This window comes from Brachyhypopomus gauderio, chromosome 3 (genome assembly GCF_052324685.1).
Source record: "Brachyhypopomus gauderio isolate BG-103 chromosome 3, BGAUD_0.2, whole genome shotgun sequence".
Lineage (NCBI taxonomy): Eukaryota > Metazoa > Chordata > Actinopteri > Gymnotiformes > Hypopomidae > Brachyhypopomus > Brachyhypopomus gauderio.
Genome location: NC_135213.1, coordinates 17,058,993 through 17,084,108, shown reverse-complemented (window position 1 = coordinate 17,084,108; position 25,116 = coordinate 17,058,993). Strand labels below are relative to the sequence as shown.

Genomic DNA, 25,116 nt, shown 5'->3' with positions numbered 1-25,116 from the left:
TATGTTGCGCCTAAAGCCATCGATCGCCAGTAGTTGGCGCCAGAGCGAGCTAGTAACTCATTGAATCATAGATGTAGATCGGAAATAAATAAACTAGATTTTTTCAGCGTGAGAAATCGGATGTATGGCGTGTGAAGACAGTCAAATGCGAGTGTCTCACGCTCATTGCGCTCATTGTGTGAGAGTTGGCAACACTGTTATAAGTTTGTTGTGAGTCTGTTGTTGCTGTCCTTATTTGTTTGTCTGTATATCCACTGGAGATTAACAATTCATTCGTTGAATAGCCTACCTATCTTGAGGGGGCATGTGTGTACGGGGGAGGGGGCGGGGGGGGGATCGAACGAACCCTCCGATCCCCCCTGGCTACGGGCCTGGTGTCTATCATTTAGTTAGAAGTAACTAACACTACAGTTTATTTTCAAAACGCCAAATCTTAACATCTTCACGTTCTCATGTTTCGTCCTGGAATTACAATTAATGTAATACAAGAGAACTGTTCAGTCAGAAACAAAGTAGTTACAATTTCAAGCATTTTCAAGTACTTTAGCCTAAATTCCAGCACTTTTCAAATCTGAAACAAAAAGCAACATTAAAATTTGTCAGGTAAATATTCCTTCCACTGTTTTTGAGGGGTGTTTATACTAACACATATCGTTTTGGAGAACACTGCACAGAATTTGACGCGGCAAGTATAAACGTCAAGTATAAACCAAGGTTATAATAGTTTTGGATTTTCATTATAGTTTAGTTTTTATTTCATTGTGACTTTTTTTCTAATTCAGTTAGTTTTAATTAGTTTTTAGAGCATGTTTGCTAGTTTTTATTAGTTTTAATTATTTTTTTAAAGCTTAGTTTTAGTTTAGTTTTCATTAGTTTTAGTATTATTTTAGTTTTTTATACTTTGGGGTATGTCAGGTGCAGGATTCAAAAGGTTCAAATAAAAACAAAAGATACAAGCCTTAAGTGCAAAATGTGTAATACTGCTGCTGAAAATTGCCAAACTAGGACAGACACGAACATACTTGCCAGACACGTAACCCTATTTTGGTTCGTGTGAAAAGCCAAACTTTTCGAAGGCAATCGGGTCACACAGTAGTGTTGACATCCAGTCTCAACACATTAACTAGTTTTTTTTAGCATCCACCCGCTTGCAGTTTTCCTGCATATTAACTAACCAGCAGCTATTTGATCACTGGTGAAGACGGTCCATTATGGTTCACCTTCCCGGTACTACCTAGCCGGGATGGTGCTTCTCTTTCGGCAGAGCTACTCAGAGGCTAGCTTGTCAATATACTGGCAGTTAGCCCTCTTGTGTGAGCTTTGAGATTCGTGGGGTTTTTCCTCTTGAGAACTACTCCATATATTTTATCACATGTTTTCACTACAAGACATGTAGTCTGTCTCGTAGTCATATAAAAAAAAAATTGCCATTTTCTTCCAACTTCTGTTGTTGTAACTTTGCAGGCTAGCAAGGCGAGCAGGAGCTCTAAACAAGAGACGTGACAGACCATGAGGTTCCGTACGCTTCTGCCAGCTAATATAAAACTTCTAGTGAAAAAAATCGATTTATAAATAAACTGACAAACACGGAAACGAAGGGTATCCTATCTATCGTTTCAGAACGTTTTAGGTAGTTTTCTAAACATGTAATATAGTTACAGTTAGTTATCGTTTTTTTCTTTTAATTACTGTTTTTTATTTCAGTTAACAAAAATGTTTTTTCAATATCAGTTTTCGTTTTTTCGTTCGTTTTTGTTAACGATTATAACCTTGGTATAAACCTAGCTTTATGCTTGCCAGATTACCCCAAGATGTCAGCTCACACTAAAAAAAGAAAAGTTGACAAGGAATGTCGCATTTTTAATAAATGAAATAAAAAAAATAAATAAAATACTTGGACTGCCAAGTATTTATTTACAGAAATAAAAGGTAACGTGGTGTGTCTACTACCGCTGTGCCATAGAGAGTATATTAACATACTGCATCTCAACATGGTACAACAGCTGCTCAGCAGCGGAAAGGAGAGCACTACAGAGAGTGATCAACACAGCCCAGAAGATCACCGGCTGCCCACTGCCCAGTCTGGAGGAACTGTTCAGCTCTCGTTGCCTCAGTAGGGCAGCTAACATCCTGAAAGACACTTACCACCCTGGACACCATCTATTCCAGCAGCTGCCCTCAGGAAAACGCTTCAGGTCCATCACATCAAGGACAAACAGACTAAAAAACAGCTTTTATCCCAGCGCTGTACGGGAGCTGAACACAGCTAAACACACACACAACCACTCCCCACACTGATAACGGGACCAAAACAGCACTACATGAACTTTATCACTATATCTACCTTTTTACATATTTAGTAGTTTTCCATGTGCAATAAAAAAACCATTATGTGCAATAACTCACTATGTGCAATAATGTCATCATATATTTTCTATATATCTATATATATATTTTTCTATGCCTTAAATTATAATAAATGTTTAAATTCTTGTATTACGGTATGTTCATGCACCTTAAGATTGCTGCTCAATTTCGTTGTACATGTGCAATGACAATAAAAGGTTTCTTATCTTATCTTATCTTAATTAGTGGTACACAGGTCGCTGTGTTTGAATCGTCACTACACCAAAAAAGCATGAGGACAAATATAAAAATTTGACTGACAAAGAGCGCGCAAAGGAGTCTGATGCATTGGTAGCAAAACTGCAAACCCAACAAGGCCTTTTATCCAAACTTCACACCCCCAAAGAAGCAGCCATTAGGACAAGTTATGCCATTTCTCATAAAATCACCAGAAAAAGTAAGGCACTTTCATTAAAGAGTACTTATTGGACTCTGTTGCACTCATATGTCCGGAGAAAAAGGCCGCGTTTGAGAACGTGTCACTCTCCTGACGCACCGTAATGAGGCGGTTTGAGGACATCGCTGGGAACTTGGAGCTTCAGCTGAAGAACAGAGCGGTCGACTTTGTTTTTCTCTGGCTTTGGATGAGAGCTGTGATGTACGTGACACTGCCCAGCTCCTCATCTTCTTACGTGGGATAACGGCAAACTTTAAAGTCACGGAGGAGCTGGCAGCCATGCAGTCAATAAAAGGGACAACCACTGGTAATGACTTGTTCACAGAGGTAAATGCATGTTTGGACATGTTAGGACTGAAATGGGACATGCTGGCATGTGTGACAACAGACGGTTGTCGAAATTTGACAGGGAAAAATGTTGGACTTTTAAAGAGAATGCAGGATAAAATGACAGAAATTAACCCTGTGCATAAGTTGACATTTTTTTATTGTATTATACATCAGGAAGTGTTGTGTAAGACAGTGTTATGTATATAACATAGTTCATTAAACCTTTAAACAACGCAAAAATACATTAATAAAGAAATATTTTTTTTTAGGTTTTTCTTCCATTCATTTGTCTCTGGCATCAAACTTAGCTACATTTAAATCAAATTAGGTAGCAGGGTTGCAGGGCGAATGTTAATTTTTGGGGGGGGGGGTGTAAAATGGACACAAATTAAGTATCATATCTGACGTTACAGAAAACACACGAGTGCATGCTAAGGATAATGAAACAAATCGCCATCACTAATGTTAACTTTTACAGGTACCACGATAAGTAAGTACTAAGTTAACGCTCTGTTTATGGTAACTTTAGCAGCTAACTAGCAATTTAGATGACGGTCCCTCTTCATCATTGTCACAATCAGCCACAACATGCTTCAAGTGCTCGTACATCGCGGTTGTGCTGCCATGGAAGGAAAGTTCTGCCTTGCAGATATTGCACGTGTTTCGGAACCCGGCTACGGAAAATGATCCCACGAAACGCGTGCAAACGGGTAGCCATTATACCAGTCTGTATAACATCCTGGGATGTCGTCAACTGTCTACCCCGGTTTCCACTACTGCGCATGTGCGTCAAGGACAGAAAGACAGATGCAGCAGTGGATACTGTTGCAGCAGTTTGGAGAGAAAAAAAACGACGCATCGACTATTAATAGTCAACATAATCGTGACTAGTCGACTAATCATGGCAGCCCTAACTGTTTTGAGAAATGCACTAGTTGTGGTGTAAATGTACATCATGATGTGAACCAAATCGACTGATATGTGGATTGGTGTGTTTGTGTGGGTGGTTGGGTGTGGGTATGTTTGTGGATAGGTGAGTGTGGGTGGGTGTGTGGGGGTTTGTGTGTGTGTGTAGGTGTGTGTGTGGGAGTGTGGATAGGTGTGTGGGTGGGTCGTAGGGTTGTGCCGATGTCATATATGACCCACCATCGCGATGGATGGTAACCATCGTGATGCCATGCCCACTTTTTTGTTTTTCCACAAACATGCACTGACCTTTAGGTCTCCTTCACCTAAAACTTTAGCAGGGATTGTACGGAAAATTATCAAATCAGGTATATAACTTATGAATATGGATTAGAGTCAGGGTTACTGCTACAAATATGCCTAATTGGCATATTATTATATTATTCATTATTATTCTATTATTATTAGGATATTATTATTTATATTTTTCTATATGTCTATTAATTTTAAACATTTCATGTTATTCACACTAATAGAATAAGACTTGTTGTGTGTCGGGAAACTTGCTCATTGTCAACCGAAGTATGACGTTCAACTTCAGCAAAAGCATTAATTTTACAGTGCAAAGGCTACAAAGTAAAATTGACACAAAGGTGTTTATAAACACGTTTATTAAAAGTTGAACAACAAAACGAAGCAACGGAGCTTATGGCTATGGCATTTACCTTTTTAAATAAATTTAAAATAAATTATCATGGATTTCACTGATATCACAGCAGAACAACAAACGAAGGAAAGAATAATGAATGAAAATATAATAAGAGCAAGAAAAATATAAAACAAACAAAGCATGACTTCCCGAAACGCGCTAAACTGTAATAACTTAAAATGTTATGTGGGCCGACATTGTGTAGCCTATTCCAACACGTTTACATGTCAATGTTGACCTTCTCTGGCTTTAATAAGCTGTGGATTGGGGTGACCACAGTACCCGCAGAGCTGAAAACTCTTTCTGAGGGTGTGCTGGTAGCGCATATGCAGAGATATTTTCGTGCAATTTTTGCCATTAGCGGAAACCTGCTCTGGACCATTCAAAGGCAGTGGAAGGTTTTTTTTCTCCTTACACGTTAAAGCCTGGGTAGAATTATTACCATATAGCTTATTTTATACTACTTTTATTTTATAATCATTATGTTTTTATATAGTAGGCCCCTTTTCAATTTGGACATGACTGTAACGCAGCTCGCGTTGCGGGGCGAGGAGACGGACACAAATGCTGAGAAGAGCGAGATTTATTAAAGGATAATCCATAACCATCGTCAGAGAAGCAGTCCGGGTTCAAAATGGGAGGGCAGTCCGAATAACACATATACACTGGCATGACGAAAACACGACGGGGAAACACAGAGCAACTTACGAACAGGATCAAACAGCGAACAGCAAACACCAACCAATAGCAATGAACATAGATAACAAAATAACCGATAGCAAGACTGGGGAAGTGCAGGGATTATAAGGACATGAATTAAACAAGGGACAGGTGATGGCAATGACACGGGGGCGTGGTGACTAACAAGGAATCCATCAAAACCAACGAGCAGGGCGGGACAAACGGGCAAGAACACAGACATGGGGGAACCCAGGGTGACAGCTAGGAGAGGGGGCGTAGCCCCACGTGACAATGACGACCTCCCCCCCCCCACCCAATGATATCATCGTCCAACGCAATGTTTCACTGTAAACATCGGCCAACCCTAGTGGGTGGGTGTTTGGGTGTGTGTAATGAGTCACACCTTTTATGTGATGGGATCAACAGCAAGTATTCTATGACCCATAACACCATGAAGGTCACTTTTGAAATTTGAGACATTTAAAATTTACTAAAATTATAAAAAAATGCTTTTAAAACCCTGTTCCAATACAAAAAACTACTTTTTACACACCTGAATTTTGAAAATGGGTCAAAATTGACCCCAACACAATATAAGGGTTCTGCAGCAACTGGTTCTATTTTACTCTAGATAAAAGCATGGATGAACCCTTTGTTCTAAGCTAATTAAACATAAATATTAACAACCCATTCCCTTGATTTATTGGTGATAATGCCTTCAACTAGAGGTGGGCGGATCGATCCAAATATCGATAATATCGATACCAACACTGGTATTGATATTGAACAAGACTCGTGTAAAAAGATCGATACTCTAGCTTTTTTTCTCTCCTGCACGCACTGACTGCTGTGCACGCGGATTCATCAAAGTCTCCTCTGTCTGTAAGAGCAGCGCTGCATCACGCAGCACGGAGCAGCGACCCGCCCCCCTCTCGTCTTTTGTTGTTGCATCACGTAGCTTAGTGGTGCCAGCCAAACAGCCATGCAGGTAGGCTCAGCCTGGCCCCGCCCACTCAGCCTGGCCCACCCAATCAGCGCTCTCCTCGAGTCGACACTCACAGTATGGAGATAGACGCCACAGGAGTTTTGAAATGTCCGAGAGGAAGAAAAGTAGCCTACAGAAATCTGTCGTTTATGCAATATTTACTGTAATTCGTACTATTTTATTATTTATAACATCCCTTTATTGTTAGAATTAATATTTGTAATATATTTGTATACATTTTGGGATTTTTTCATGTAAAAATTCCACTGATCGAATGATGCAAAAAACTGGCAAAAAAGCGAAGATCCACAAATTATTTTTCAAATTAATATCTTATAAAAATCTGCAAAAGAGTGAAGCCGCACAAGCTGAAGCGTGAAGTGGTGAGGAATCACTGTATATATATATAATATATATAATTAAGACATTGAGATAATAACCTAGTTCATTTGTAAAAGTGTTATCTAAGATAACATTAAATTAAGCTTTAATTATCCCACAACAGGGAATTTTATAGAATTAAAGCAACAGGCAAGTGCACATAGTGCAACAACATTACATAAGGTTTGAAAGATATAATATGAGAGGTGGACTAGAAAAAATATTATGAACAATTTAACTTCAAGGAATATTTACACAGCCATACAAGTATGAAATTTATAGAGACTTTAAACATAGAGGTAAAAAAAATATAGATTCATGATTTTCTGTCATTTTTTAACTCTGTTTATTTAAGAAAACACAATTGCAATGAAAGGAAGAAATTTCTTTTTTTTCCTATGAACAATTCTATAAAAAAATTAACAGAAAGAAAGAAATAGAAAAGATATCTAGTGAGGAGATCATTTTTATTCATTTTTGTATTTTTTGTGTATTCTACTTGTTTGGGCAACACAGTGGCTTGGTGGTTAGCACTGGGGTCTTGGGTTCAAGTCCCTATCTGAGTGGAATTTCCATTTCCATTCCATTATCCCCGTCTCTGCATGGGTTTCCTCAGGTGTCTCTGGTTTCCTCCCACAGTCCAAAAACATGGAAGTTCGGTAAATTGGCATTCCCTGACTAATTCTCCCTGAGTGTGTAACTGTGTGTCTCTGTTCAATAGAAAAGCAGGTGTCTGTGCATGAATGTGTGTGTGCTTGTATGCCCAGTGGTGGATGGTGCTCTGTCACTAGGGTCTGTCCTCTCTCCACTTCCTGCACCCCATTCAGTCCTCAAGGGGGCTGTGGCGTCTGGTAGAGAGTGCGCTGTGTGCAATTGGCGTTCAATTGGTGTTGAAATTGTAAAGCAACCTTGGCTATCTTGAAAAGCACTATATAAATTGAACATTCATTCATTCAAAAAAATATTAATTTTCCTAATGTTAAGGCAAACATTGTTTTGTTACTGTTCCCTTGTTTCTAAACAAAATATTGATTGTGATAATAAAGTATTTTGTTGTCACATACAATGTTTGGAGAAAGTGTATCCTAGATCTTTTGGATCCTTTGGATCTATGATCTATTAAAAAGTATCGGTATCGATATCGGCGATACTGGCCCTGTATTTACTTGGTATCGGATCGATACCACAATTCCCAGTATCACCCACCTCTACCTTCAACTTCATAGGCTAATTATAATATTACCAGACAAGGAAGTAATCAGTATGCAATTTATTTTACAGTATAATTGTCTTACCTTTGTGTTCACATACCCTGAGATTCCTTTGTGCTGTATAACCTATTCAGTGTTCCACCCCCAGATTTTTACTGAACCCTCATGCCCCCCTCTCCCGTTCACTGAACCCTCATGGCCCCCTCTCCAGTTCACTGAACCCTCATGCCCCCCCTCCCGTTCACTGAACCCTCATGCCCCCCCCTCCCGTTCACTGAACCCTCATGCCCCCCCCTCCCGTTCACTGAACCCTTATGCCTTCCTCTCCAATTCACTGCAGTATAACCCAAATAAGCCAACTGATCTTTGATTTCTAAAACCAAAGAGTATCTGCCTTTAACTGTCTTCAAACTGAAATCAGATTTGAAGGAGCAAGAAAACAAAAGCAATTTTTTTTCTCTTGTGAAGGTAAAAATTTACTTTACAAAAGGAAAAGGAAAATATATGAAAGTCCCCTTTCTAACCATAGATGCATCTCCATATTTATCCAGTAATTGGTTAAAAAAGTGTGCATTTAATCACATGATCAGACCAAAGTATGCTAAGGAAATAAAGGAAAAAATGTGGACACATGCACGGAGGGAGTGAGACAGCAGTGCAGGTGGGGCAACTAATAACAGCAGCAAGGAACAATGTTCATTACTGGATGAGTGTTTCTGTTGGTATGAGTAGGTGAGAAACAAAAAGGCAAAGAGGTGAAGGCAATCAATAAGCAGATAATTTGGGAATTGGGAAAGTGCAGAGTTTGAGAGTGAGATTAAGATTAAGATTGACACAGATTATTGGTCCATCTGAAAACAGTGAAGAACATGCAGAAGCCTCAGACCTGGATAGCAGTTAATGAGGACAACTAACCTGATGGCATGGACTGACTGACAAATGCTCCAGCATACTGACTGACAATGCTAGACTCACAAATGTTCCAGCATACTGACTGACAATGCTCCATAGACTCACAAAAACTCCAGCATGACAAACAGACCATCATACTGCTGGACTTACACATTCAGTCTTACTAAAACATTTTGCAAACATGGTAAAAACATTGTTCTGGCCTCAGTAACACTGCAGTTGTGTATATGGTTATGTTGGTTACTAAGGATGGAAACTTAAATTAATATATAATATATGTGTGTGGTGGTGGTTTTTGAACTAATTATTTTTATATATTATATTTATATATATATATATATTATGTAAATTATATTTATATATTATTTCATAGTTCATATAGGGGGCTTTTAACACGTGATTTTGACAGGCTGGGGGACAACATTACATCAGGAGGAACTTGGCATTCCACTATCCAGAATAACAAATGCAGTACATTTTATTTAAGAATCAGACAATGTTTAAGCAATAGAACATGTAAGAGATTGTGTTATTGCAATATTACATCACAGCTGTGATCCGGGAGCAGGCATGAGTGTTGAGCATGATCACAGCTGTGATCTGGGAGTGTTGAGCATAATCACAGCTGAGATGTTATTTGTGATAAAGATTTGTGCAAGACTAACAATTACCTGCCTATCAGAAACTTCCACAGGCATGCAGTTATATAGTACTACCAAGAAATGTTAGTTTGGAAACTAAGCAAAGATAAAAAGAACAAGCACAAAACGTAATGTTTGATTAAGAGTTAAAAAGATAGGGCTACTGCATTATTTTATATGTTAATCCGGACACGTTTATTGTTCAGATAGACAAAAGGATGTTCTGTAGGATGTGCGTGTAACAGACAGCAGTTTCTTCACTGGTGGCCTCAGTGTATTTTACTGTTGTACTGTCACAGCAGTCAAACAGATTTGGAATTTAATGTAGCTCCCATCACACTCTCTCCTATAGTGTGATCAAACAGACCGGAAGTCAAAGGTTACCTTGTCTTTGTATTAATTTCCCATGTTGTAAATGTACAAAACAAACGAAGGGTCAGGTGTGTGATGCTAGCAGCACATGAGCAGGGTGATGTAGTTTTGTTTTGAAAATACCATGCTCATGAAACATCAGCAGAGTTAGAAGACCAATTAGACTGTGAGGTCAGAACTGTTGTATTAGATGAGATGCTTAAAATGCCGTTTCAGTGCATAATGGTTTTGTCTCACCTTGTACAGAAATTCAAGCAGATGGTTAAGACAACATCAATGAAGGAAAAATATTTTTACATTTAATGTAACCTGTGGTCATAGACAAACTTGCAGTGAGGCTACAAGAGGCCAAGACACTTTCTAGAAGACCGTAGAGTGTACAGTGGGGATGGTCCTGTACAGACCAAGTTTTGTATCTGATCATGGGGAGAGAGAAAGCAAAAGAAAGAGACAGAATTAGAGACTGACAGTATGTGTGGGACAGAGAAAGGCGACATGTGAGAGGGTGCAGTTGGCACATACTTCTGCTTGTCCTACGGCTTGAAGCTCTTTGGATGTCCGTTGCACGTGCCTCCTCTGGCAGGGTTCTTTTTGGTTGAGGATTTGGACAATGCAGTGCACAACTGACCCGCAGTAGGGTCAAACTGCATCAGGCAGAATACCATATCCGTAGGGATCAGATGCAAGTCATATGGAGGGTTGGTGATTACAAACCTGTGACACAGGAGAAAGAGAAAATGAGAAAGAGGGTATGTTTGTATATGTAAAAAATACACACTAATGCCACATATGATAGCCCTGATGCTTCCATGTAAAGTAAGTGTCGTCAAGAGTAAAAGTTCACCCTGAAAATGTGAAAAACCTTGGCTAATACATAGCATGCTAATTGTTAGCCATTAGATACTCTCCGATCCCAACCCTTCCAGGATAATTTGCAAAAATAAAAATTCACAGAAGAGCTAATGGCTAATAGCCATACCAGCTTTTACCATACTCAGTTTCATGAACTCAAAATTAAAGACAGCTAACATTAGTCAGATTGTTTAGTCACTCATATTTTAATTAAATATGGGTTCTTTTCTTAGCCTACTAAAGTATAGAATGCCTTTCACCCTTCTTGTAAATGGTTAAAATCTTTGTAAAGTATAGCATGCTTTTAGAAGAGCATGTATTTTTGCATAACGCATTGTTGCATAATTTGATGTTTGCGACTTGCAAAGTAGCATCATACAGTAGTTGTAGTGAAGCTACTCGTTTATTTTCCTGTTTATGAAGATTCAATATCCATCAGTGGGTTTTCACAAATCTGAGACGTTCAAAATTACATGTAAGTATATATGTATATACGAAGTAAATATGATGAAATATATATTTTATTGTGCTGCAGGGGAATTTGTCATGGACTCAACAAGTAAAACAATCACACGTTCACATTCTGGTCTCAACATTTTGAGTTTCAAATGGCATTTTACATTTTCAACACTTAGCAGATGCTATTATGTAGAGCAACTTACAAAGGTTATGTATATATGTTATAGATATGTGTGAAAGATCTTACACACATATTACATGTGTGTAATGTGTAAACATGTGACAAAGATCTTAACCAACACACGTGTAATATGTAAACATGTGACAAAGATCTTAACCAATACGTGTAATGTGTAAACATGTGACAAAGATCTTAACTAACATGTATGTCATGTGTAAACATGCGGTTGACTCACCGCTTCACGCAGTCAGTCTCAGTGGTGCGGGGCATGTCCAGCAGCCGGTATATTCCAAAACACAGTATGTTGTACGTTTTTATTGCCTTGCGGAATAAGTCACCATACACACCTCCATCCTATACATTAAAAAAAATGAAGACATATAATCTAGTTATTTGGTGAAAGCTATGAGACCAAACACTTTTGTAGTATTCTTGTAACAATCAGGTAACTCGAGGCTTAGTCAAGGACATGCTGCCATCGACTGATCAATTTGATCAGTTTAAAAACCCTTTGTGCAATGGCCATTTTGAGCTGATTTTAAAAGTTTATACTTATAAACTTTAACACTAGTTAACATTAGTCTCAAGGTGTACATATAGCATAACGATATTTCAGGATTCAAACTGTAGTACAGTTGGGACAATAAATTGATTCACCTCCTTTTGAGTTTGGGGATTTACAGTGTGCAAATGTGCACTTGTGACGCTGGCGTGTTGGAGGAAGGAGGAGACACGACGAGCGTCTTGCGGTGCACACAGAACGTTTAATAACAAAAACACGAAAAGCCCAGCACAGACGGTGCAAGCACGCAAAAGCGAAGGCTTACACAGGCATGAACTTTAGACAAAGACAAGCACAAGACACTGCGCGAACGCACATTAAATAGGTGAATTACACAGACCCACGTGATCTCGGGACAAGGCACAGGTGATACCACGAACACACTCACAGACGACCCACGCCCATGGAAGTACAAACATGAACATAACGACACGCAGACAACGTAACGGCATGCCCACAGAGAAGGGTCCGGAGCTGTGACCGTGACAGAACCCTCCGCCAGGGGCTCGCTACTCCCGGAGCGTCCCGCGCAGCTGGAAAGCCCCGAACCAACACCGACGGGCAGGTCCGGAGCCGCCGGGATGAGAACTGTTGTGATGAGAAATCATGCTGTGTTTTTTTTCTGCTTCAACAGGGTCTTTTCTGACCTTATAGCCTCTGTCTTCCATCTATTTTCAACTGCTTATCCAGGTCTGGGTCATGGGGGCAGTAGCCTAAGCAAAGAGGCCCAGGTTTTCCTCTCCCTGGGCCAACACTTCCAGCTCTTCTGGGAGCCCCCCAAACAACCCCTATGGAGAATTTATAAATAACAGGACCCAGACACCCTTGCCCAGATCAGGGTTACCGAGGCCTCACCCTGGTGCCAGTCCTGAGGGAGGGGCTTCTATGAGAGTGCCTGGTGGATGCATCTTAACCAATGGGGCCAACTTGGGGTAGCAAACCTTGTGATGATTTGGTGTAGATGTATTGTTACAGAAATTAGACTGGCACTTACAAAGTGGATTCCAAAAAAGTTGGGACACTAAACTAATTGTGAATAAAAACTGAATGCAATGATTTTATTCGTAATAGAAAATAGATGACAGATTAAACTTTTAATCTGTCATCTATTTTCTATTACGAATAAAATAAATGTAAATGTAACATTAAAAAATATATATATGTTGATTCAAAGTTTCACAGTGTCAACAAATCCCAAAAAAGTTGGGACAAGTAGCAATAAGTGGCTTGAAATAGGAAATTCCCAGACGTCTGTTGAGTTTTGTAAGAAGGGGAGATGCCACACAATGGCACTTATAACGATGTCTGCCTGGCATACTTTCTCATCTCTGCCGGCCCGCAGCATCATGGTCTGGCGTGTTTTTGTCACCGTAAACTCTTCCACCACTGATGTTATTGGCAGCTGTAGCTTGCTGCCTGTGCTGTAAAGGCCAATGGAGCAAAAGCTTCTTGGGATGCCCAGCCATCTTCTTAGATGGGTGTTCAACTTCTTCTCCAGACCCTCAACTGTGGATACAGGTACCTCGTAGACCAGGAGAGGCCAGAGCAATCTGGGGAGAACCCCATGTTGGTACCCCCAGGCCTTATACTTGCCAGGGAGGCCACACTTATCCAGAGATGTCATCCAAGTTTCTGCTTGGCTAAACATCTCCTTCACACTCGTCGAGGTCCACCCTGTACCACTTCCCCAAGCACTTCACAGGTTTCTCTTGGACAGTTGGAATGATGTTCTCTCTGATCTTGAAGCGGAACCAATCCTGAACGCGCCCCTTCTTCAGTACTTAGGCTTATGGATTTTGCCGGTTTGAACTCTATCCCGGTTTGAACTCTATTGCCCAACTGGTGATCTCCACCAAGTCCTCCAAAATCCATCTTCCTTCTGGCACTGATTTAGCTGTTATGGTGATGTCATCCATGAACACTCGAATGGGCAGCATCTGAACACCATGTGCAAGTACTGCACCTCGACACAACTTCTCTGCAGACCTAACGAGAATCTTCATCGCTGCAGAAAACATAATCACTGAAATTGTGATGATGCCCACTTCCAGTCTCTGCCAGTTGGTGGTGAATTCTCCGCAGGGGAAATGCATTTTGAATCTGTCGAAGTAGTACTGCAGGAGCTTCTGAAATCGCTCTGGGATATGGTAGGTCTTCAGCGTCAGCTCCACTAGCTTGTGGGGTATTGTTCCATAGGCATTTGATAGATCGAGCCACAGAACTGCCAGGTTGCCATGTTTTCTCTTTGCATCCTCAATTATTTTGGAGATAATTGTAACGTTTTCAGGGGCGGGTGTGACGCAAACGCAAGATAAACTAATTTATTCAATAATAAACACCACGGAAGACATACAGAATAGGGAGAAAACCAGAACCAAGAGACACTAAATAGACAGATCCAATTAGACAATGCACACAGGGAAACACTACTGGGAACCAATAACAATGGAATAGTAACGGGACTGAACACAACGTACACACGTAACTAGAGAGCTAATCTAACTGCTAAGAAGAGGACATACTTAAAACGGGTAAACTAAACAACCAGGAAATATGAACACATGAGAACATAACAACTAACAAAACATATACACAAGAGAATAAAAGAATACAAGGGCAACTAGACACCAGAATTCTAAAGTATAAATGAAACACTAAACAGACAACGAGGGGACGAATATATGAATACTAATAACGGAGAACATACACAAGGAAAGCATAAGCGAAAGACACTGGGAAATAAACCAACACGTAGAAACTAGGAGTGAAACAAAAGGGAGAATGCGAGTCACAAGAGGAACAGGTATTACAAAAGGAAAAGAGAGGAAAAAGCGAGGGATTACCGTACAGGGAATGACCGACACCGGGGTAAAACACGAGGGGGTTTTTATACACGGAAACACGACGGTGGAACAAGACTCAGGTGTACGAGACTGACGACGAGGGCGTGACAGACAGAGGGAGGAACGAATGGGAGCGGGGAGCTAGGCGGGACCAGGGAGGAGGGAGGGGCTGGACGTGACAATAATGCTGGTGTGTTCAAGACAACCAGATATCCCTGGAATTCCACCTTTTTGAACTGCAGTGTCCATATACCCATTTTCCAACATAAAGGTGGTCAACCTCTTTGCCAGGATCCCCAGGAAGAACTTAGGTTCTATATTGAGCAGTGAGATGGTGCGGAACTACTTGATCCCTGAAGAGTTCTCTTCCTTAGGGATAAAGCACCCCTCTGCAACCAGCCAGTCATCAGGAAGGTAGTTTTTTTTCCATGCCACCGTCAGTAGCTTCCAGAGTCGTCTTCTGAGTCTTTTGTAATGCTTGTAAACATTGTACAAGATGCCATTGGGCCCTGGAGCCGATTTTCCTCTGGCTTTTTTAAGAAAGCTGTTGACTTCCTGCCAGCTTGGTTCCTCTGTCTTGAAGGGAATCATTGGTTCAGCTGGTTTGATGGGCTTCTTCATCTCGTTCAAAATGACCTCCCTTCTAGGATCACTGCGAACCTGGCGAAGATGTTCCTCCACCTCTTCCTTTGTTACTTTCAACTCCCCTGATCTTTTGTCGCCCAGGAGTTTAGGTATTGGAATGGGTTCTTGGTGAAAGCTACCCTTTCCTTCAACCATGGCTTCCTGTCTCGGCAGTGATACTCAGCTCTACGCAATGTCTTAATGCGCTTCATCAGGTTCTTTCAGAGTTCTGTCAGTGCTGGTTTCTTGTCTGCTGTTGCTTTGCGAAATGCCTTCTTCAGTCATCCACAAATCCCCTCTCAGGGTTGATATCTCCTTCAGGTGTCTATTTTCCTTGGGCTGGGTGTTTGCTCTGCCTGTCAGCTCTTTCCTTCCGAAGCGCTCAGTGCCCATGCTCCAGATTATTGAGGACATGGCCTTAAGCTACTTCCCCACATCTCCTGCAGTCACTGCTTCCAGCACCTGGTCCACGTCGCAATCAAACATCTCCCATTCTTTTGTTGCAGTTGGCCAGTTCACTCATTCTTTCCGGACGTCTCCTACACAAGTGTTCTGGACCAGCCGTCTGGTATCCTGATTGACCTCACTCTCGCTGTGATGCCTTGCTGCCTCCGTCACACCAGAGATTCTGCTCCTGTCCCCCTCCTCGTCATGTGCCTGTAGATTCTGGAGACTGTGGTTTGCGTCCTGCCCCGGCCTCTCCTCTGTCTCACCAGGTTTCCCTGTGCGCTGCATATTATTTTCAGGTTGCAAGCATTTCATCTTTGTCTGATGTATTTTCAGCCCTTTCTCATTTTTGCATTTCTTCCTTCATTAATATTTAGTATAAATAGATATAGATCAATAGTTTTCTAAACAAAATCACAGTGTGTGTAAAGAAAAAACTGAATTCGTTTGAGTGAAAACTGCTTGAAAACCCGGTTTGGGTGATGGAACAGCAACGCAGTTTGCTTGAAAACTGTTTGGGCGTTTGACTTTGTAAGTTGCTCTGGATAAGAGCGTCTGCTAAATGCCGTATGTAATGTAAATGTAACAGCAACGCAGTTTGCTTGAAAACTCCGTTTGGGCGATTGAACAGCAAAACGTGACACCTCGGTTTGGGAGTTTGAACGGTTGCATAGTGCGTTATAAAAATTGTACGGAGAATGCTATACACCCCAAAGCAAGTACTGGACATACTGTGCAATATTAATGAGATGGAATCTGAGGGCGAACAAGGAAGGGGAAAGAGGTCAGACCTTAGTGGCAGAGCACCATCCACCACTGGGCACACAAGCACACACACAGACAACAACTTGTTTTTATTGAACAGAGAGAGACACAGACACACACTCAGGGAGAGACACAGACTCAGAGATAATTTGTCTGGGACTGCCAATTTACCTAACCTCCATGTCTTTGGACTGTGGGAGGAAACCGGAGATCCCAGAGGAAACCCACACAGACACGGGGAGAACATGGAAACTCCACTCAGATAGGGACTTGAACCCAAGACCACAGTGCTGAGAGGCAAGCGTGCTAACCACCAAGTCACCATGCTGCCCAGTACCAAGCCTGAACGTGCCCCTTCTTCAGTACTAGGCTTATGGATTTTGCCGGTTTTAACTCTATCCTTGCCCAACTGGTGAGCTCCACCAAGTCTGCCAGGTTGCCATGGTTTCTCTTTGCATCCTCAATTATTTTTGAGATAACGCTGGTGTGTTCAAGACAACCAGATATCCCTGGAATTCCACCTTTTTGAACTGCAGTGTCTTTTTAAAATGCAGTGACAAGATTAGATGGAGAGGGCGAAAGTGAAATGAATCTGAATCTTGAATCTGATTCAAATTCAGAATTGAACTCTGAAACTGAGTGTGGCGGTGACTCATTTCAGGCCAAAGACGGTATGGTGTGGGTTGAACAAACTGCTGGCAACCCTCGGGGTAGAGCACAAGAGTGCAATATTGTGAAAGAAACCCCAGGGCCTACGTGTTATGCCAAGGACAAAATTAAAAGTCCACTGATCAGCTTACTGTGTTTGATTGACATAGATATGTGGGGCGCAATTCTGAAATACACAGAGGCGGAAGTTGAACGAAATAATGCTCAGTTCAAACTAACAGCTGACGAACTGACAGCATTTGTGGGTCTCATTTATTTGAGAGGTAAAAGCATGAAACTGGATGAATACTGGTCTGCACTCCCACAATCAGAATTAGAGAAAATAATTTCTTCCTTAAATTGTACTACCTGCACACTAGACTCGGTTCCCTCAAAGTTATTAAAAGAGGTATTACCAGCTGTAACTGAACCTCTTCTAACTAATTATAGACCCAATTTGAACACATAATTTATATCTAAGATCATAGAAAAAGCTGTTGCCCAGCAATTATGCCTATACCTGCATAGGAAACACATGTTTGAAAAGTTCCAATCTGGTTTTAGGCCCCATCACAGTACTGAAACAACATTAGTCAAAGTAACAAATAATCTCCTCCTTGCTTCAGATCAAGGCTATATATCACTGTTAGTGCTTCTTGATCTTAGTGCAGCTTTTGACACAATTGATCATAGGATCTTGCTAAAGCGGTTAGAACGCTGGGTTGGAGTCTCAGGCACAGCCCTTTCATGGTTTTACTCTTACTTAACAAATCGCTATCAGTTTGTAGAGCTCAATAATATTCCATCCAAAGGTACAAAAGTTAAATATGGGGTCCCGCAAGGCTCCATTTTAGGACCACTATTATTTACATTATATATGCTACCATTGGGCACAGTTATAAACAAACATGGTGTCAATTTTCACTGCTATGCAGATGACACTCAACTTTACATATCAGCCAAACCTGATGACAAACTCAGTTTAGGAAAAATTGAGGCCTGTGTAAGAGATATTAAATGCTGGATGTCTCTAAACTTCCTCCAACTTAATGAGGACAAAACAGAAGTTTTCCTCCTGGGCCCTAAGGCCTCAAGACAGAAAATTCCAGATCTAATGCTTAATCTCGCAGACTACCCCATTATACCTGGCACAGTAGCCAAAAACTTAGGCGTCATACTCGACTCCGACCTATCATTTGATAAATACATAGATAATACTACTAGGATAGCTTTTCTACATCTCCGCAACATTGCCAAGTTAAGAAATGCATTATTTAATAAGAAAAATTGGTGCACGCCTTTGTTAGCTCCAGATTAGACTACTGTAACTCACTACTGTCAGGATGTTCAAATAGGAATCTAAATAAACTTCAAATAGTTCAAAATGCCGCAGCCAGAGTTCTGACCAGAACTAGAAAATGTCAGCATATTAGACCAGTCCTATCAGCCCTGCATTGGCTCCCAGTTAAATTCTGTATTGATTTTAAAATTATTTTATTAACTTATAAAGCACTGCACGGGCTTGCTCTTGAATACCTCCAGGAACTTATTTCCTATTATGAACCCCCACGTCCACTAAGATCACAGGGTGCTGGTCTTTTATTAGTTCCAAAAATTAATAAGGTAACAGCAGGGGGAAGAGCCTTTTCTTGTAAGGCCCCCCAGCTTTGGAACAACCTTCCAAAATGTGTCTGGGACTAAGACACTGTCACAATCTTTAAGTTTAGGTTGAAAACCCACTTATTTAGTTTAACGTTTGATAATTAATATCCCCCTTTAGATAACGGTACAGATTCAGGGGTTCATAGACGAAGGGTTTTATGGTAGACTGGGGCGCTGGTGCTGTCATCCTGTCACTGCTCATGGTCACTCAAGTTTGTTGACAGTGCAGTGGATGGATGCCATTGTTTAAGAATGCCCCCAAGCCTATGTTACCTTCTGGTTCTGCCTTTTTTTTTGGCTAGGGTGTAATAATTTACCTTAATGCTGGAGTTGCTGCCACACTCTAGAAATGTTTATAATTGCATCTGTCCTGTATATGTCCTTATACAGAGCTAATTTTCCCTATTTTATTTTCTTACAGGAGTGATAGTGGGAAAAATTCCTGAGCCTGAACTTTTTCTGAGCGGGGGGGGGGGGGGTGGAGTGTCGGTGTACCATATTTAATAATTAATCTTTAAATTAATTAATAATAAATAAGTCAGGTAATCATTATAGTGAAATAAAAAACTAATTTCTATTAATATTTTGAGAAAATGCTGTAACCTAAAGATTCAGATTAGACACTATGTTAAAAACAGGCATGATTCATTATTTATTCATTACTGTTAGTAAATTATAGGATACCAGACAGCTCAAAGAAATTATGCAAATAAAGTTTAAAAGAATTACAAGTATTATGATTATAGTTAGTTGTTATATATAAAATGTAATAAATTGAATAAATATTTTGTGTTGGTTTATTAGGACATACATTTTGTGCTTTTGTTCATGTATTACACTTTACACCGTAAGGCGGCCAGGATGAACCAGATCGTCTGACCACCTGTACCGGCTCAAAAAAAAAACACTCTTATATTTCTGATAAAAATTTAACTTAATCAGAATAAAGATAAAATACTGAAATTATCTTGTATCTACCTCTGAATCTCTTCCAATGTTTGAAATACAGGCGGTCCCCGGGTTACGACGTTGATACGTCGTAAATCGATTTTCGGTGTAAATCGGAATATACGTACATACTGTATGTAAATAACATACTATACGCAGTTATCCTATCCTAAAGCTAGCCTTTTGGCAAATACCTTTATCCATAGCTGCGTTTAACTAATCCTGACGCCGTGCACACCAAACACCAAATTCCGTTTACGACGCAGAACCACTTGGGTCCAAATGAGACTTTATACAGTAAATGGGAGATGTGTAGTAACCACGAAAAATCGTAGCTTGGGAACCTAAGGATCATATTTCGGCCTCAAAACAGATAGCATGCGTGCGCGTGTGGTTTAGCAGTATGATTTGATGGATTTTTCCCCCCCTCAAATTTTTTTTTTCTCGCGGACACGTCGGTACGCCGGAATTCCGGCATGGCGCCTGAAAACTATCAGGCCTGCTCTCCACATGGCTGCCTGCCTGCTCGAGGAACAATGACATGAGGAGAGACAAGCAATCCATCCTGGGCCAGCCACCTCCTGCCTAACCGGATATGCCTACACCAAGATGGACATTATTACATCTTTTCCTTTTCTTTATTTCTTTCTGTCTAAATTGTTGTTGTTGTCATGGTGACCGGTGTCGGCCAGAGGAGGATGGGTTCCCCCCCTGAGTCTTGGTTCCTTTCAAGGTTTCTTCCTCATGCAGAAAAAAACTAGGGAGTTTTTCCTTGCCACTTGTTGTAAAAAGCGCTATATAAATAAAATTTGATTGATTGATTGATTGACTTGGGAAATCTAATTTTTAAAGAGACAATGTCTCAACAGACATTCAGAGATATCATACGCTATCTGCGCTTTGATGACAAGAACACAAGGGTTGCTGGCCTTGCGACTGATAAATTAGCCAGATCTCAGAGATATTTGATAAATTTGTTAAAAACAGTATTGCTTCTTACACGCCCAGTGAGAACATAACTGTGGATGAGCAACTGTTCCCAACTAAAGCTCGATAAACTAAAGCTAAAACTAAACTAAACTAATCTAAAACTCATGTCATTTCACTCAGTACATGGCCAATAAACCAGATAAATTTGGGATTAAGTTCTGGGTGGCCGCTGACGTTGAGACAATATATGCTGAATGCAATTCCCTATCTAGGGAAAGATGAAAGCAGGCCAGCTGGTCAATGGTTGTCCGAAAATATTGTGGTGCGTTTGATGGCGCCTTTCACGGGTAAAGGAAGAAATGTAATGACTAACAATTTCTTGACTTCATTGGCACTTACATACACCCTTTTGGCAAACAAAACCACTATTATTGGTACGATCTCAGACGTGAGATGCCCTCATGTACACAGGCACAGTCTGAAAAATTTTCCACCAAGGTGTTGCGGGCTGGAAAAATAACTAACGATTTACCAGGCAAAACCTAAAAATATTTATGCATCCTGAACACAATGCATCAGACTGCATTGTGCATCACAATGCATTCAATTGATAATGGCGCAAAGAATAATGGCGCAAAGAAACTGCTTTGAAACTGTTTCCTATTACAACACAACTAAATGTGGTGTTGATGTTATGGATCAAATGGCACGACTGTATTCGGTGAAGGGAGGCACCCGTCGCTGGCCTGTAGCGGTGTTCTACAACCTCTTAAACCTGGCTGCAATATATGCACAAATATTGTTCAAACAGTGCATGAACATTAACCAGAGCGAAAGAGGTTTATTCTCGAGTTCACAATTCAATACATGAAGGGAACTTAACTTGAGCTGGGGAACGAAACTTATTCAATATAAGCTAAAGAGAATGTAAGTCACTGAATGGTGAGAACGCTGCTTGTGAACCTCCATACTTTGATGGAAACATAGAGAAGTAAGGTTCAAAACTTCAGCAAGCACCCTTTTCTACTTCTCTTCTCTCTGTACTGCCTCTGATACTGCTTCCTCTCTTCCCTCATCTGCACCTGTGTTTCCTTGGGCAGATCTGTGACTGGATGTTTGTGAACTTTCCCTGTTTCTTTCTCTTTGATAGCTAAAGTACAGAAGATGACAGAAACTGTCCAGTGCCTTCATTTGTCTTCTATTTTGACTTCAAACCTCTCAATAAAACTACCCTTTTAGGAGACATACATCACTGATTTTACTTTCTCTAGAAACACTAGCATGTGTATGTGAGGGTGTATGTAGTGTATCTTTATTTTAGTTTAACAAGGTAATTTGCCCTTGCAGCAGGATCTGCATTAACACGCGCTCTGTGGCAAGCCACTTTTTCTTTACTTGTAAGAGGCATCTATTAGAAGAGGAGAGAGTTTGTTGTTTGCATACACAGGTTTCCACCTACATATTTCTTGTTTATGTGCAGTATCCTATAGAAATGTAAAATTAAAAACAGATTTCATTTAGAGATTTTATACTTCTTTTTAGACTACATTTCAAGCTGCATATTATGGTATATTATAATTTTATCCAGACTGTTATCCAAACCGATCCAGACTCTGGGTATTCCAGCGCACCCATTTAGATAATCCATTCCAGTTTTTTGCTCTGTTTTCGCCAGTGAGAGTAAAATCTGGTCCGCATTTTCCAGCACACCTTCAGCACACGAGCATAGAATCTCCCCAATTTATTTTAGTGGCATCTCCTAACCATTAAGACCAGAGACCGTATATATAAGTGGATTGGACGATACGAGTGAAAAGTGAAGCCTCCATGTGTCAGCTGCCCTTTAGTGGCTGGCTGCAGTACAACTTTTAACCCCGCCCATTCCCATGTAAGTGAACGGGCCAGACAAGAAACTTTAAATTTTTATTACACGTAAAATAAGTTTTTTGAGCAATTATATTTTGTCAATTATATTAGATCCCATTGCGTTAGTATATCTCCCGGTGTTTTTCTCTACGATAAACAGATTTTATAGAAGTTATTAAGTGTTACTTAAAGGGGTGTGGCGATAAGGTGATTGACAGTTATTAGCTGCGTTGATTGACATCTATTACCAGACGCTCAAACGTGAACGTGCTCAACAGCAAAACTCGACAGCAGTATTAAAACCTTTTATCTTTGTTTATTTTGTAAAACGTCAAAAGTGTCTTCATACCACACCTCAATGTCTTGTTCTGCAGAAAATTGTTGTAATAGACCATTAGGGAGGGTCAAGTTCTTTGCAGTTCTTTCGGTAAGTAGCTCAGTTAGATATTTGACTAGCTAGCCAGATGTTAACTTTAAATCCTCTCATGTTAGCAAATTGTGCTAGCTAGTTTGTAGTACAAGATTACATACACATACAAGATTAATTATGTATATATAGTTGAAGTCATTCACATTAAACCTCATCAAACTAACCGTGCTTTTTATATTTGGCTATGTTAGCCAACAGCTTTTTTCACTTTTACATTTTCAGTTACAGTCAGTGTCTGGTTTCACTAGTGAAAATCGCACAACACGTACGCCTACTACAAATACATTGTTTATTCTTTAGCGCAAAGATTTATTTCAGTTAGAATGTATTGTGCTAAGCGCGTTTCAAACCAAAGGATTCTTATTCAGCATAGGAATAATTACCTTCACGCTATAAAGTAAGTAGCATAGATTCACGGGTTGTAACTTTTGAACTGCTACTTGAAGCTGTGTCTAAAGTGCTATACAGATGAGCTGGCCAAGCTGGTTTTCCTTGGAAAGGAGAGCGGGGGTCAACGCTTCAAACGCGTACCATGTCATTAGCAAGACATAGGCCACTAATCGCTTCACATCGGGGAAGTGGGCTACTCGGTGGCTGATTTTCCTCGCGAAGATTTCGTGGCATTTGCAGTCCTAGTGTTAAGTGAAACAATATCTTTGTTCAGTAGTTGCTAGTGTAAGAAAAAAAGAAATTTAAAGGTGAATAACTTAATGCATTAACTTAATGTTTTTCAGGGAGACTGTGGGAAAGCAGGAGTAAGGAGGCCTCAGTGGCCTTGAGGAAAACAGAGGGGGCCTATTCAGTGCAGGATGTGTAGCAAGCAGTTTTTAGATAACCAGGCAGACAGGCTAGGAGAGAGGGGCAGGTGGATTCTCATGGAGAGCAGCCAGGATTGGGGGTTACAGAAATTTAAAGAATCGAAACTTAGAGACAAAGAGTATGAAAGAGAGGACATCGCCCAGCACGAGAGGCTTTTCGCTTGGACACTGCTGAGATCCACTTGGGTTAGGTAGATTCCTAGGCAACTAGCACCAGTGCACTGAAGAGTTTGTACCACGTATACTTTTATTATATTGTATTCAATTATATTCCATATAAATCAATTTAAAAGAACTTTTGGTGTCAAGACTTTGCTTGGGCCACTCGGTCAAAACCAGTCGGTTCATCGGGGCGGTGTTGGGGCCCGTCTGGGTCCGGAGAAGAAAATCCCAACACTAGCTAGGTGGCACAGTCCGTACGCGCGACCCCGTCTATACTGGTGGGCGTATCCTAACGAATGTGATCGGAGTTGGGGTGGAGATGCTGTCCTGCCTACCGGTTCTAATGCGCATGCTCTGGCTCCAATTTTCATCTACTGTGCAAGTGCATCCAAGATGGCAACGTCTGTGCAGCCTTGGTGGCTTGGTGGCTTCAAAAATTCACAATGGGAGTAAACGGTGACGTACCGTCCATTATATATACGGCCTCTGATTAAGACGGCCATGTAAATTTGAAGTTATCGGGAAAAATGTCAGTTGTGTGGGATTATTTTACCTTAAAAGACGACAAAGACAAAGACATAGAGTGCAACATATGCCACAGTAAAATCAAGTGTTGTAGTAAAGCTGTAAGAACTTTTAATACAACCAATCTAATCAAGCTTTTAGCAAAATACCACCATAAACAACATGAAGAGTTTCTAAAGAAAACCGAAGACAAAAAGAAAAGCCCTACACAACTAACACTGGCAGAAATGTTTGCGAAGCGTGAAAAACTGCCACTTTTTAAAAATACAATTTACAATATTTGCACTTATGGCTTTTTAAGCCTTGGTTTACTGATGCCGTTTCTGTTTGTTATTTATTATTTTGTCTATTTAATTGCTAAATAAACAGGTCAGTTTCTCCTTACCAACCATTGTGTATTATTCAAACACACCTAATTCAGCTGGCTACTTGCTATCAAGAATAAAACACTTTTCAACACGAG

At 40.5% G+C, this 25,116-nt stretch overlaps 1 protein-coding gene across 1 annotated transcript in view; it reads right to left on the bottom strand.

Moving 5' to 3' along the window:
• Positions 1-8,385: 8,385 nt before the first annotated feature.
• LOC143509624 (calcium-activated potassium channel subunit alpha-1-like) overlaps positions 8,386-25,116 on the bottom strand; it is a 58,527-nt gene continuing 41,796 nt past the window's right edge. Inside the window, exons 21-23 of the mRNA XM_076998476.1 lie at positions 11,659-11,777; positions 10,454-10,645; positions 8,386-10,347 (exon numbers count right to left, since the gene is read on the bottom strand). Of these exons, the coding sequence (XP_076854591.1) occupies positions 10,465-10,645; positions 11,659-11,777 (300 nt within the window). The 3' untranslated portion in view covers positions 8,386-10,347; positions 10,454-10,464. The remainder of the gene's footprint in view (positions 10,348-10,453; positions 10,646-11,658; positions 11,778-25,116) is intronic.